This window comes from Meleagris gallopavo, chromosome 3 (assembly GCF_000146605.3).
Source record: "Meleagris gallopavo isolate NT-WF06-2002-E0010 breed Aviagen turkey brand Nicholas breeding stock chromosome 3, Turkey_5.1, whole genome shotgun sequence".
Lineage (NCBI taxonomy): Eukaryota > Metazoa > Chordata > Aves > Galliformes > Phasianidae > Meleagris > Meleagris gallopavo.
The window spans coordinates 58,369,935-58,383,698 of NC_015013.2; the positions used below are offsets into that span (position 1 = coordinate 58,369,935).

Consider the following 13,764-nt stretch of genomic DNA (forward strand, 5'->3'; position numbering starts at 1 on the left):
AAAATTGCCTTTAAAAATAACGCTGTTATATGAGAAGCTTTCCTATAACACTTTATCTACCGATGTACTAGACAGAATCTAGTTAATGGATGCAAAAGGCTACGATGGGTTGATATAAATGTCATTTTTAATATATAAAGTACATATTCCTTTTTTGACAATCTTTTCCAGAGGCAGTCTGCCAATTCAAACCTCCAGCTGGTTCTCTTATTTCTCAGCATTCAGACCTTTTTTGGATAAGGTGGTATCATTACAGTTGGTATATATACTTGTAAGAAAAAGAATTTCCCCTTGGAAATTAAGCCTGACTGGCATTTCTCACTGAAGATAGTGATTAATATCTTCTGTATATTCTAGGGAGAAACAAAAAAAAATTTCTTTTTTGGGTTGATAGAAATCTCTGTGTCTTAAACTCATTCCTGTGCCTTCAATCTCTTACTTCTTTACTGTGCTTTGCTTCACATCCAGACTGCATCTACTGCACTGACCTGTGCTGTTGTATTGCAAGTTAGTACTGCTGTGGCAGTTCAGTTCCAAAGACCAAACAAATTCAGAACTTCTTCTTTAGAGCTACAGCTTATGAGATATCAACTACTTTGATAAATATAGAACAATATTATTAAGGAAGAGCACCCAATCTCTTTGTTCCTTTTTTAATGTTAAAAATATTCTGTGAAAAATTTTGCATCTTCAAATTTTCGTTCTTGTGGAAGGAAAGCAAATGAATATATGAGCTTTGCATGGGATGGGAATTTTTGGCTTTAGTCTTGTCTAAAACACACTTTAGGTTTATCACGCAATAGGAAGCCACTTTTGGCTTCACTTCATGGCCACATTGGCAGTTAAACACTAGGTGGGCTCAGAATAAAGGCCAGATTCTCTATTACTGTTTCTCAAGACAGCACAATTGGAGTCATGGGAATCTGCAGCAGTCCAGTAGTTTAAATTAATTAGAGTTGTGTTCCAAAATTTTAACTAATATCCCAGCAACAGTGGAAGTTCAGTTATCTTCACAGTGGATTAACACCTCTACAGATCATCTGTCCTCCTTGGAAGGGCTCCTGCCTGTGGATCTGGCTACCCACTGGCACATGGATTTCATATTGAGATTTGTAATTATTTCAGCTAAACTGACACATTTGAGATGTAAGAGGCTTATACTTCTGTAATGCTAAAGAAAAGAGTATCGCTTATGACTTTAGCCCCTCACACACATTAACTGGGTACATTTTGTATGACTGCTAGGGCAATCCATAGCCAGTGCCTGAAGAGTATAAATGGTCCCTCATATCTACCCAGGGCAAGGGTGGAGGCAGGAGGAGGTTGGGTGCCTACATAGTGCTAAATCTATGGAATAATTTGACCTTGAAGCCATGCAGAAACTACATTCAGCAGGTGTATAAGGGGATTTTCCATATCATCTCACAAATCCTCCCCACACTCTCACCAGCTGTGCTCAGACTGCGATGCTCCAGAGGAAGCTGAGAAAAAGCCTTAGGATACCCCATGCTAACTGCGGGGGATGAACCTGCCTGAGTCCGAAAGCTGGAGTTCTGCAGGAAGAGATGTGGTTGTATTTACTGAGCTGCAGGGTGCACAGGAAAGATGGAGAAGGCTCCATCGGGATGTCCCTTTGCCAAGCAGAGACACTTTGGAAGTGTCCTTGCATGCAGGAGCAGCAGACATCCCGCTATTAACAAAAGCCAAAGGCCCCGGGGTCTTCCCTGACTGCCTGACATTTGTTAGAGGAGAGCAGCAGTACAAAATGCCCGTCACAATACGCGGTAACCTTTCAAGATGCACCAGCAACCTCCTCTCCTATTAAGCGTGCCAGGCTGCCCGAGCGGGTGGGCTGCTGCTGCACACACCTCCCCGGAGGATGCTACCTGCATGTTAATGCTGAGGTTGTTTGTGCAGAGCCTCGCTGCCAGCGCTTGGCTCGGCCAGTTTCCATGGAGCCGTCATGGTGTGCTCCCGCTACACCTTCACTTATCAGCTTTTCCCACCCATCCTCCTCCCCAGAATACGCTGCTCGCTCACCCCGAAAGGTCAGCCATTGTAATGATGATTTTAGCAGGAGGGAGGCAGGGAGGCAGAAGGGTGAAAAGGTGAGTGGCGTGCAGCAGAGTGCGTGGGAACCGGGGCCTCGCTGTGCGCTGCACAATGAGAAACGAGAAAGCTGCTCCTCGAGGGAGACGTGCTCAGCCCTGCCTCCTTCCCAGTCCAGCAGTCAGGTGCCTTGATGGAGTTGAAAGCGTTTGGGCAAACCGTCTGGTGTAGCCCACTTCTTACATCATCAGCAATTGAGGCGGAGGGGAGAAGGGACTGTCTGCTAAGAGAAGAGACTGATGAAACGTTTCTGGGCTTCTCCCTCTTCCCACCTCCTTCCACCCCCTTCCAGAAAGCTCAGTGCTCAGCTGCTATTGCAGATGGAAAGAGGCAGACTTCTTTCTCTGGCTTTCATCTTATTGACTGCCTGGCTAAAGCAATGCATTTATTAACTACCTTCAATTTGTTTCTTTCTGTAGGACAGCTTTCCTGCCCGCTTTGGAGGAGTCCATTTTGTCAACCAGCCCTGGTATATCCATGCCCTGTACACGCTAATCAAACCATTCCTCAAAGACAAGACAAGGAAAAGGGTAATCACGAGGGGCTGGGGGAGGTGGGAGCTGGAGATATGAAGTAGCGGAGCAGACCCCTGTTTTTTTTGCTTCCTCCTTCTCTCTCCATTTCTCATAGGGCCACAGAGAACTGTGGCTGTTATTAAAACATACCGTTTGCAATGGTCTGGGTTGACACAATAACCAGGGACCAACGAGTTACCACTATAAGTGTAGATCCTTTTTAATGGGCTGTGCTTAGGGATAGAGAAAAGTGGCGATGTGGAGGGATTACCAGGTCTGGCTGAAGCCATCCGCAGAAGGAAACTTCAGCTCAACTCCTTTGTGGTAATAAACTTAAACATTTTTCACACGGTGCTAACTCACTTATTTTCACACAAGACGTCAGTGCCTGAAGCCTGTTTGCTCACACCACCCAAACCAATGTGACATATTGTCCTGCAGTCAACTCAGCTATTTGTCCACCGAAGATCATAATGCCATCATTGGATGATCTCTCAGAAGGCCCCATACCTTACCTGGGGTTTGCTTGACAGATGGGATATGGGTGTTGTCACAATGGCATTAGCAAGCCTGATTTGGCTGCAGCTGCACAAAATGGCTGCACAGACCGACATATGCTGTGCAGCACCAGTCCTTGGGTTCAGGGCTGGGTGATGCTCCCTAAAGCTGAAGGCCTGTTCCTCACATTTTGTCAGTCAGTTTCACTAGCTCCCTACTAGCTGTAGCCTGTACCAGTGGCAGTAGTCAGTCATTTCTGATCTGCACTTCACTTTTCCCAATATGCTACTTAAGAAATTGACAGTGTCACGTGCCAAAAGTAAGTGAATTTGGCTTTTCTGAAGTGCTTATGCCACCAACATAACTCTGGCCCTACACATCAAAGCTGATCCTTGCCTTCCCACCCACCCCAGGCTGCTTCAGAAACCCTCAGTGAAACTGCAATGGGAACTGATGGCAACCCATGCTTCATTAGTGCTGCTATTAATGCACTTAATGAAGCAAGGAAGCGATGCTAACTTTCACCTTTCTCTATTTTTTAAAGATCTTTCTTCATGGCAACAACCTGAACAGCCTTCACCAGCTAATACACCCAGAATGCCTGCCCTCTGAGTTCGGGGGGACTCTTCCCCCATACGACATGGGGACATGGGCTCGAACGTTGCTCGGTCCTGACTACAGTGATGAGAATGAGTACACTCACACCTCATACAACGCCATGCACGTGAAGCACGCATCCTCCAGCCTGGAGCAGGAGGACTCTCCCAAGCCCATGAAAAGGTTGGTGCTGCTTTGGGAACTGCCTCTAGGTGGTCTTGCTGGGGGTAGGCCACGAAGGGAGGGCTGTGAGAGGGCTGTGGCAGAGCAAACGTTGATGGTCAGGGGTGTTTCACCCTGGGCTGTGATCAGGAGAAAAGGAAGACTCTCGGTGGAATCATAATTATTTGTCTGAATTATGATTACTGGGAACAAAAACAAGGGGAAATTAATGAGTCCCTGCACAGAGCACCGGACAGAGTCTGTGAAATGCTCTCCTATATGGCACAGCACGTCCAGCAGCACCACTGCGGTACTATTTTCTAAGTGTTGCTGTTCCTTTCGTGCCCTCTGACCCCAGCTGACAGCATTTTACCTCCTTCGCAGTGCAGCTCCCGTACAATGAGCACCACTGCCCTCTAAAGGAGAGCTGGCCACAACTCACGCTCCTGCTGCTGCTCGTGCTCCTGCTCTCACGTCCCTTTCCAGCCCCGCCATCGCAGGAACACCGCTCTTCCAGCAGCCCTGCTTTTAGCTCTGGTGGTTGGGCATGCTTAAAATGGCAGCTTTCGAAAACACCGCCCGTCGGTAATTTGCACTAAATGAGGGGGTGGGGTGAGGAGGGCTGATGCTCAGCACTGGTCACTGGGGCTTGTAGATTTGGCAGTGTCACAGCAGGTCACCACCAGCTGCCCCCCACTAAGCCACGGAGCAGTGACCGGCTGGCTCTTTGCGTCAGGGCGACGTGCGGCTCATCTCTCCCTCCCTACACTCAACAGAACTGCTTTCAGTGCAGATCACAGCCAGGCTTTAACTCGCTGCTGCCACTTGATGAGCACAGTGCTCACACACGGGGCGTCACTCTATGTGACAGGCAGCGGCCATCATTTTGTCACAGCAAAATCAAAGCTGACAACACAGACAAGCCAGAATGTCATGCAATTAATTTTAAAAGTCTTTCATTGTCAGAGGAAAAAGAAATGCTGCAATGCAAAGCCTTGTACGGAAAGCACTCACACTTGCGACAGATGAGTGCTGTGGGTCCCACTGTTTACAGGGACATACAACCACAGGGGTATGACTCTTTGCAGGACTGCAGCCAGGGTACAAGGAGAGGTGGCTGTGTGCAAGGTCAGCAGTTCTCACTGCAGACTCCCAGTCAGGACTGGAAGCCAGTGTGAGTTTACAGAGCCTATTGCAGAGAACTCTTTTTTTTTCTTCTTCTTCAATATTAGCATATTTAATATTTTTTTTTTAATAATATTAGCAATGGAACTAACTAAATGATTTTAGAAAGATGCTAAGTATTATGCTACTATTAAAATATATTGTGAGGCTTTAAAGTATAACCTTACAGGAAAAAAAAGCTCTGAAGTGTTAAGAGCTGTTTGCAGAATGGAGGCAAATCTTTGCTGAACATCACATCCTAGGCTGCAAAGAAGTGAGGGTCTCGTAGTGCCCCTGGGGGGATCCTCAGCTTGAAAATGAGTTCAGTGCCAGAAAACCCTGCCTCGGGGCAAAGTCTTCCCTTATAATCTGCTCACTAATACAAAAGTGCATTAATACAAATATGGCAAGTGGATGAATCTAATTTGTCATGTTGCCTCTGGGCAGACTAGATCTAACTTTTAGCCTAATTTTGTTACTCAACGGGTAAGTGAACCATCTGATCTTCTACCCCATGGTCATTTCTAACTGTCAGAGGTGAAAAGTTCACTGCTTCTCCAGATTTCCTCTTACGAGTATTTGCTTTGATTTTTCCTCCCCTGAAACTACTTTTTAGCCTAACTGAAGGTAAAAACTTACACTTAAGAAGCAAAATGGTGTGACTAAACTTATTAGATCAGATATAAAGGCCTGGTAACAGGTTTGCAGGCTTCAACATTACCTTTCTATAAACATCCCTCCCTGCCATTTAGGATTGCACAGCTCTAATGCAATGAGAGAGAAGGGTCAAGCTGGGTATTAGGAGAAGTTTCTTCATAAAGAGGATGGTTGTGCCCTGGTTCCCCAGGGCAGTGGTCATGGCCTCAAAGCTGCTGAAGTTCAAGGAGGATTGGACAATGCTCTCAGTCATATGGTCTGGTTTTTGGGTGGTCCCATGTGGAGCCAGAAGTTGGACTTGATGATCCTGTAGGTCTCTTCCAACTCTGGATATTCTATGGTTCTGTGATCCTACGAGAGTCCCAGGCCATGGGAGATTTACACAAGGCATAAACAATTTTCTAGCGTTAGTATTCTCTGCAAACATAATTCCCTCACAATTGCCCTATCACTTTTTCCCTTATAAAAGAAATATTGCACTTCCATTAAAAATCTTTCCTCCACACACACCACAGAAGTCTTTAAACTCTTGGGTAAAGGTGGTAATTCTGTGTTTCTATGTTGAAATGTTGGATTCTTTGGAAAAGAAATGTTCCTCCAAAAGGATATATATATGAAATTTTATATATATATATATAAGATTAGGAGGAAATAGTATTAGAACAGATACGTGCTTGTGCTTTGGCTTCAGGATTGCCAGCACAGCTTTGCCTCTGGTCACCAAGGCAGATGACATAAATTTTGCCTGAGAGGTGTGAGGAAGGTTAGGAGAGTTGAGAGCATGTTTTTATGGTGAGAAACTATAGAAAACAGTGACATGTTTGCCTCCCAGAACAAAAATTGAAATGGAAACACCGGAGGAAACGAAAACCAGGGAGAGAGAACAGCTATTCAAGGAGAAGTATGACTTTGGCACGAGATCAAGTGGGAATAGGCTGACAGAAGTATACTTTGGCTAGAAATTAGAGGAGGAGGTCTGCTTGACTTCAGAGGAGTGAGCTACTGAAGCTGTGAGTTTTGGATATGACAACCTCGCTGATGCACGAGTTAAAGGTCTGATGTGAGGTGGTTACCAGAGGTCACACAAGACTAGACCTGCCCCTCAAAGTCTCATTAGTTTCCAGTTTCTGTTTCTGTTAACAGCAATGACATGCAGTTGTTATTTCTCACCAACCACAAACAAATGCATTTCCTCCCTGTGATGTGAAATTGTACAAGATTTGTTTTCAAAAAAGAGTCCTTCCTTGCTTTGGAGAATGGAGTCTTTGTAGATAGGGAAGGCACTGAAAATCCTCTTTGAAGAAAAATGCTACTGACTCTAGCTAGCAGGATGATCTTAAAAATGGTGTGATTTGACAAGTTTCTGTTATAAGGAAAATCTTTAATCAAAACCATTACAATTGTCATTTTTCTACCAGTGGCCACATGAAACCCCACTGGGGAAAATTCAAAACAGTGGAAATTGCACTCCCATCTGCAGAAATTATCTCACACCCTGGGAAGAGTCCCAGAATCCAAGTACTGCATGAACAGATGGGAAACAAAGGAAAACAGCTGATGACTCCAGATAATGAGTCTTAATGGCCAGGGAGAGAAAAAAAAAAACAACTAACAATAACAAAATCCATCCGGAATATCTCCGTTTAATTAAAATTCAGCTCAGTAAAGATTGAAATGGGTAATAAATGCAGAAACTAGCATTGATACAGTAGTAGCAATATGAGTTCAATCTGAAAGCTCAGCCATATCCCTTTTACAACTGTATGAGCAGCAATAGCAAAAGACCCTTCCCCTGTCTTGGACCATCTCTTCTGCATCCATGCGGGGCACCTGCCACTTGTGAGCCATGAAATTTGAGAGCAATGCAAATGGTGTGAAAATTCAGAGCATGGGGAAGGAAATCACCTCCCTTTCAGCTGCAGCCAAACCTCCTGCGAGCCCTGATGGTCAGCCTTGAGCTGGTGCAGCCAACGGGGAGCTCACACAAAAGCAAAGCATTTGTCTGTAGTGTGCGTGCTGGCTTTTGTTGATGAGCTGTTTTTTTTGGGAACAGCTGGAGGCTTTATCTGGGTGTGCAGCCTAATGGATAGTTATAGAGTGTGGCTGAGCCCAGCAGTTAGGGACTTGAGACTGCTCGCAACCTATCAGTGTGCCAGCAGGGCATTTCATCTTGGCCAGCTGAGTGGGAATAGCAAGCCAGTATCTATTTGGGAACCTAACCACCATGAGCACACGTGCCATTGGAGAGATCAATTTAGTGACTGGGGATGATGCTAAGAAACTCAGTTCTCAAATAGTTTCTTACTGTTATCACAAGTAAAGCATGTTAGAGACTCGGGAAATCCAGAATTAAGATAAAACTTTTTGAGTTTCAAGCCAAACACACTAGTGTGAAATACACAACTCATGCATCAAGACACCATTAACTTTTCCAGCTGTGAAGTACTTTTGAGCACCTAAAGATGGAATGACCTCTCCTGTGGTTCATCAAAACCCCCATACCAGCTAAAAAATCACTTGGGTTGCTTTACCACGTATTGTTGAAATAAGAATACATGGAGTTTTATGTCCTAGATTAGAAGTAAAGGATTTTAAAATACAGATTAAAGTTTGCCATTATTGCTGCCTGGTGTGGGGGCTATCAAACAGACTGATTTTCAAACAAACTTTTTGCTTAAACACATTGTTCATTCTCAGAAACAGGATCCTGCTCCCAGATAGAGGGGTACCACCACTGATACACACCCACCAAAGCTGAGTGGAACATTTTCAGACCCAAAAAGGGCTACCGGTGGGGGTGACTTAAGTGAGGCTTTTATTTATTCAGATGGGTTCCTCCATATGCCCAGCTGGGTTGTGCAAGGCAGACCTTTCTAGCTGTTATCCTTGGTGTGACCTTAATGTGCCTTCACCATATGTTTCTGCTTTTATGGGTCATGTTTTATGCTGGTTCACAGTCAGCACCAATTTACTGCAGAAGCAGTAAAATACCAGCAAATAAAAATCCATATGAAAATGTGTGAAAGCTTCTCACTGCCCATGGATGGCACCTGGGTGCTCTGTTTGTAGCTGAGACAGACTGCTCCACATTTGTTGGAGGAAAAGGGAAACAGTTTGTGTAAGATTTCTGTTCTATTGCTCAGTACAGAAGACCTACAGCATGAGATTTATACTCACTGCTGTATTAAGCACATTCCTTGGGAGGTGGACAGGCACGTGGACGTGACCCCTGTCCTGGGACAGGGCAGGCAGTAGGCTGCTCCCCAGGGGTACCTGCAGCATGGTTTCCATCTGTTAGCAGCCGTTGGTTGCTAGTGTTCAGTGCAGGGACACAGACCCAGGCTGGAGGTGGGAACTGCAGAACTGATGCCATTCAAGCTGCGTAAAATATTGCATTGTAAATTATTTCTTCAGCTAGCTATAAATTTGCCTAAAGTTTAGTAGTCTAGATTAGAGACATGACACTTAATAAAACAAATGGTTTTACACTGCTTATGTCTTTTGTTGCCTTGTGGAAATCCATCTACATCTGGCTGAGTTACAAGCCTTTGAAAAAGCAATTCACACGTGCTCTGTAGAAACATATTTAATTTTGGCATTTAATGACCCCAAGGATTGCCTCATGCTTTAGCTTGGCCCCTCAGCACAAATAAACCTGTTCAGCTCCAGCTGATGGTTCAGAGCCCACAGTGTGCAGCTCCTGTCCAGGCCATGGAGTGCAGAGGGTTCTTGTAATTATACCCTTTACTTGTGATCTCAGCTTGTCCTGCTCTAGGCCAAGCTGCAGCAGGATTCAGAGCTGGGAGTAGGCAGACTGCACCCATGTTCCCAGGCTGCATCCTCCCTGCTGCAGGCAGAACTGGAGACAAAGACTCAGCAGCGAGCCTAGCTGGGAACTGGAGTGACTGGGGTGAGAGCCACAGGGCAGATGGAAAAGGCCGGAGGCAGCTGGGCCCGGAAGCACTCCTAGCTGGCAAGGGAACGGGGTTGCCTATGGGGAGGACTGTGGGACCAGGAGCAGTCCTTTGGCACAGCCCTAGAGAAGCGGGTGCTGCTCGCCCTTCATGTAGTCTTGGCAAATTTCTTGAATCAAACCTCGCACAGATGGTGAGATTGCACACTGCTGCTTCTCAGCCTGCCAAAATATAGACTCTGGGTCTAATTTCCAGAAGTACTCAGTGCTCACCTGCAGCTGCCATCAGTGGGAGGTGTGCTTTGGTTACAAGAACTGCTGCATGTTGCTGGAAACCCTGCAAATTCAGAGCCCCAGCACTGGGAAAGGGGCACAACTGGACCCTCATCTCACTTCTGTCCTTCACACACAAAATGGAAATTAAAAAAGAATCCTCATAGCAGTACTATAGTAGCAAATGAATTAGCAGTTAAGAGGCACACAAGTGCTGTGCAGATGAACTCCCCGGAAAAGCTCAGGAGGGAATTAACAAAGGCTGTCTTCAGAGGAGGGCTTGAATAATAGGCAGGAAACGTGTCACACCAAACTTCTGGAAGAAAGCGCAATAAATCACCACTTACCAGCTTGGCAGCGTCTGCCCTGAACATTGAGTGAGGAAGGGGCCCTCTGGGTCAGCACAGTGTGTGCTACTGGGCCAGGGCCACAATAAGAGGTTGCATCATCCTCATACATGCGGCTGAATGTCTGCTGCTCCCACCTTCTGGGTTTTCCTCTTGTAGCACTGCCTGAGTTTCCAGCCTAAAAGTGCCTCAGCAAGGCTGTGTCATTTTGCAGGGACAGAAAACTTGTGATGTAGGATCTGGGAGCTGCTTTTGCTGTATGACATGGGGCTGGAAGGTAGGATGAGTGGTAGTGGCCTTACGTTGCACCGGGTTGGATATTAGGAAAAAAACCTTCAAGAATTGGAACAGACTGCCCAGGAAAGTGGTGGAGACTCCATCCTTGGAGGTGTTCAGGAATGGGATAGATGTGGCACTGAGGGACATGAGTTAGTGGACTTGGTGGGGATAGGTTGGTCTTTGAACTAGATGATCTTAGAGGTCTTTTCCAACCATAATGATTATGTTTCTATGAGAGCAAGATTAAGCCAGGAGATTCGTGCTGATTTGCCCCTTGACCCATTGTGTTGGCAGATTGCTTTGAGCCAGCTCAGCTCTGCCCCACCAGCCAAAAAAGGACTTTCTATCACTCTTAATTCATGTCAACACATCTACATTGTTTCTGTTACAGCAAGAAAAAATAATTTTCCCCCTAATGAAGACAAGCCCTTGGGGTGTGTTGCAAAGCATGCTCTGGGGTGCTGGGCCCTGCACCAAAAGGACGGAGGAAGGCAGAGAGAAAAGCCCCTCAGACCTCGACAATATGAAAACCCATAGGTGTGATTTTTAAAATAGTGTTTTCTCTGCTTTTCATGTTCTGTAAAGAGAATGAATAATTGGGAGATGAGCAGCCCCGAGGTGCTGCTGAAATGGAAAGGGAATTAGTGGGAAATGAGCAGATGGGAAGTGAGAGGTAGATGAATAGAGTCACACAATGGGATCTGATTGATCGGCTGCAGCATGTCATGCTGAGAGCTGGAAGCTTCCTGCTCTTGGGGAAAAAATAGCCACCCTCCTTCCCTCTCTGCAAAAGCCTCCAAAGGAAGCATAGAACACACGGAGGGTGTCCTTGCTCATGTGGGCTGCAGCACATCCACCTTGCTGTGATGGAAGGCACGAAATGAGGGATCAGAGAACTGAGGGTTCTCTGTCTTTAAAAGCAATCATGTGCCAATGTGCTGGCAATTATTATTAGCTCAGAGCAGGGGTTCAGTGTTTTATTTCTTATGGGAAACAAAAGCGATACCCAGCAGATGTCTGTCCCTGTGAGGTGATTCACTTCATCTGTACTCTGACAAGAGCCGTCTGAAATCAATGCATCACGAAAGCCTGCATTTGAGTTTTATTAAGGTTTTATTTTGACTGAATTTGAGGGAGTAGCATTAAAATGACCACACACACACAAAGCCATCTGCTCTCAAAGATATGGATGTACATACCAACGTGTGGTGCTGTCATTTGAAATATATGGTTGGCCTGCTGGAGAAACAGCTGGATAGTGTTGATTTTCCAGTATTCCAAATATTCTTGCTGAACAGTAAAAACACCATGAGGGCTTTGATTGACGCATTAAATGGAGCACACTCAAATGATACTTATGTCTCTGAAGTGAGACTGAGAATTCATTTTTTTTTCCATTTTCATTTTGCTCTCCCAAGCAAGGCTAACTAGACTGGGAAACTGGCTGGGAGAGTTTATGGGCATTGACTCATCTGTTCATTCCTTCAGACTTGGCTTCCAACCCACAGTGATCTCGTATTTTTGCAGGAGCCAGGTCTCCTGCTTGTATTGTGTTAAAGATGGGCAGAACAGAGAGTCTGCCAGCCCAGGGACCTCATCTGTGTGATACAAGCAGTTGCCTACTTGTATTAAGTTTTAACTCAACCGAATCCTCCACACCCAAACATCTTCCAGACTGGTTGTTAGGAAGATTTAGTGGAGAAAAGAGGAAAGCCTGAAAGTTTTGAATTCAGATATTTCATTTACAGGACCAAAGCTGTGGCACATGAGTACTGAAAGTAATACAGTGTGCGACAGTTGCGGCTATGATACATAGCAAACATTGTGTAAGAAACCATGAAAACTGTTGTACCTGATGTCAACAGATAAAAAATCATCAGAAGAGAGTGGAGATTTAGACTAGATATAAGTTTTCTACAGTAGGAGTAGCAAAGCACTGGAACAGGTTGCCCAGAGAGGTGGTAGATGCCTCATTCCTGGAAATATCCAAGGTCAGGCTGGATGGGACTCTGAGCAACCTGATCTAGCTGTAGGTGTCACCTAGTTCAAACCAGATAGCTTGTAAGTTTTAACATCATCTCAGCTCCAAGTGTAAAAGATGCAGTGTCCACTGGCATGAAAGATACAGAATAGGGAATGTTGTGCAAGGCCAGACTCGAGCCATGCAGCCCCAGTGTGGATGAGGACATGTAGCAGTCACAACTTAGTAGGATTCCCCAGCCTTCAAGTGTGAGGATCACAGGGAACTTTCATTTGCAGGGTTCAGTAATACACACGGAGGATTTATTGCCATGAATTTCTTTATTACAGGATAATATCAGTAATAGCATCAGTGAAGGAAAAAAAATGGCAATGCAGTTAAAATGGTCAGCATTACTATTAAAACAGAAACCTAGCTTGAGTACTAGCTTTAATAATACAGCCAACATAGAAGGATACTAATATTGTGTAAACTTGCCCATACACAGAGTGGTGCTGCTTTCCTCAGACTAAATGTGTGTTAGATACATATAGGGAGCCTTTTTTCAAAAAGTATTTGTCTTTTATGGTCTCCACAGCAAAATGTAATTCCTGGTCAGATTGAAATGCTTTATGTAACACTGGCCTATTGCAAATCATCTTTTCTTTTGCAGACTGCTTTCATAGAAGCTTCAGGCGTAAGAAAAATAATTATACAAGTTATTCACAGTCACAATATTCATTGGGGATCAAGTGCTATAGTACAACAGGACGCAATTTATTAATGATGCTTATCAAAAGAGAAGCGATCTCTAATCTCATAAAATAGCTGATGCTTAAACCAAGGTTACCGTAATGATCAAACGGGAACTACAGGCACATCGCAAAAGTAATAAGTTATCCCTAATTCTAAAAGCTATCCATGACAAAACTGGCTCTTTAAAATGATATTATGCCACATGCAAATGCTCGCTCCTGCTGCCTTTGGAAAAGTTCCCGATCCAGAGAGTGATTTTGCTCTAAAACTCATTGCTGACTACAAACTGGGAGGCAATTCTCAGCCTGAAGCAGAGAAAATGAAGGATAATGAATCTCTGCCACATACTCATCAGTTCCTCCTTCCATAGCTCAGTGGGCAAACTCGGGAGCACACAGGCCACAGAAAATGAAATCCTCTTGAATTTTCCCATTAGGTTAAACCCATTCAGCTTTTGTCACTGCCAGAAATCTCCACGCTCCACTTTCTTACTCATTTGTTCTGCCTTTTTTTTTTTCTTTTTTTTTTCCCCTC

General features: G+C 44.9%; 1 protein-coding gene across 1 annotated transcript in view; it reads left to right on the forward strand.

The window, feature by feature from the left end:
• CLVS1 (clavesin 1) overlaps positions 1 to 13,764 on the forward strand; it is an 83,894-nt gene that overhangs the window by 68,673 nt on the left and 1,457 nt on the right. The window contains exons 3-4 of the mRNA XM_003205070.4: positions 2,529 to 2,639; positions 3,667 to 3,902. Of these exons, the coding sequence (XP_003205118.1) occupies positions 2,529 to 2,639; positions 3,667 to 3,902 (347 nt within the window). The remainder of the gene's footprint in view (positions 1 to 2,528; positions 2,640 to 3,666; positions 3,903 to 13,764) is intronic.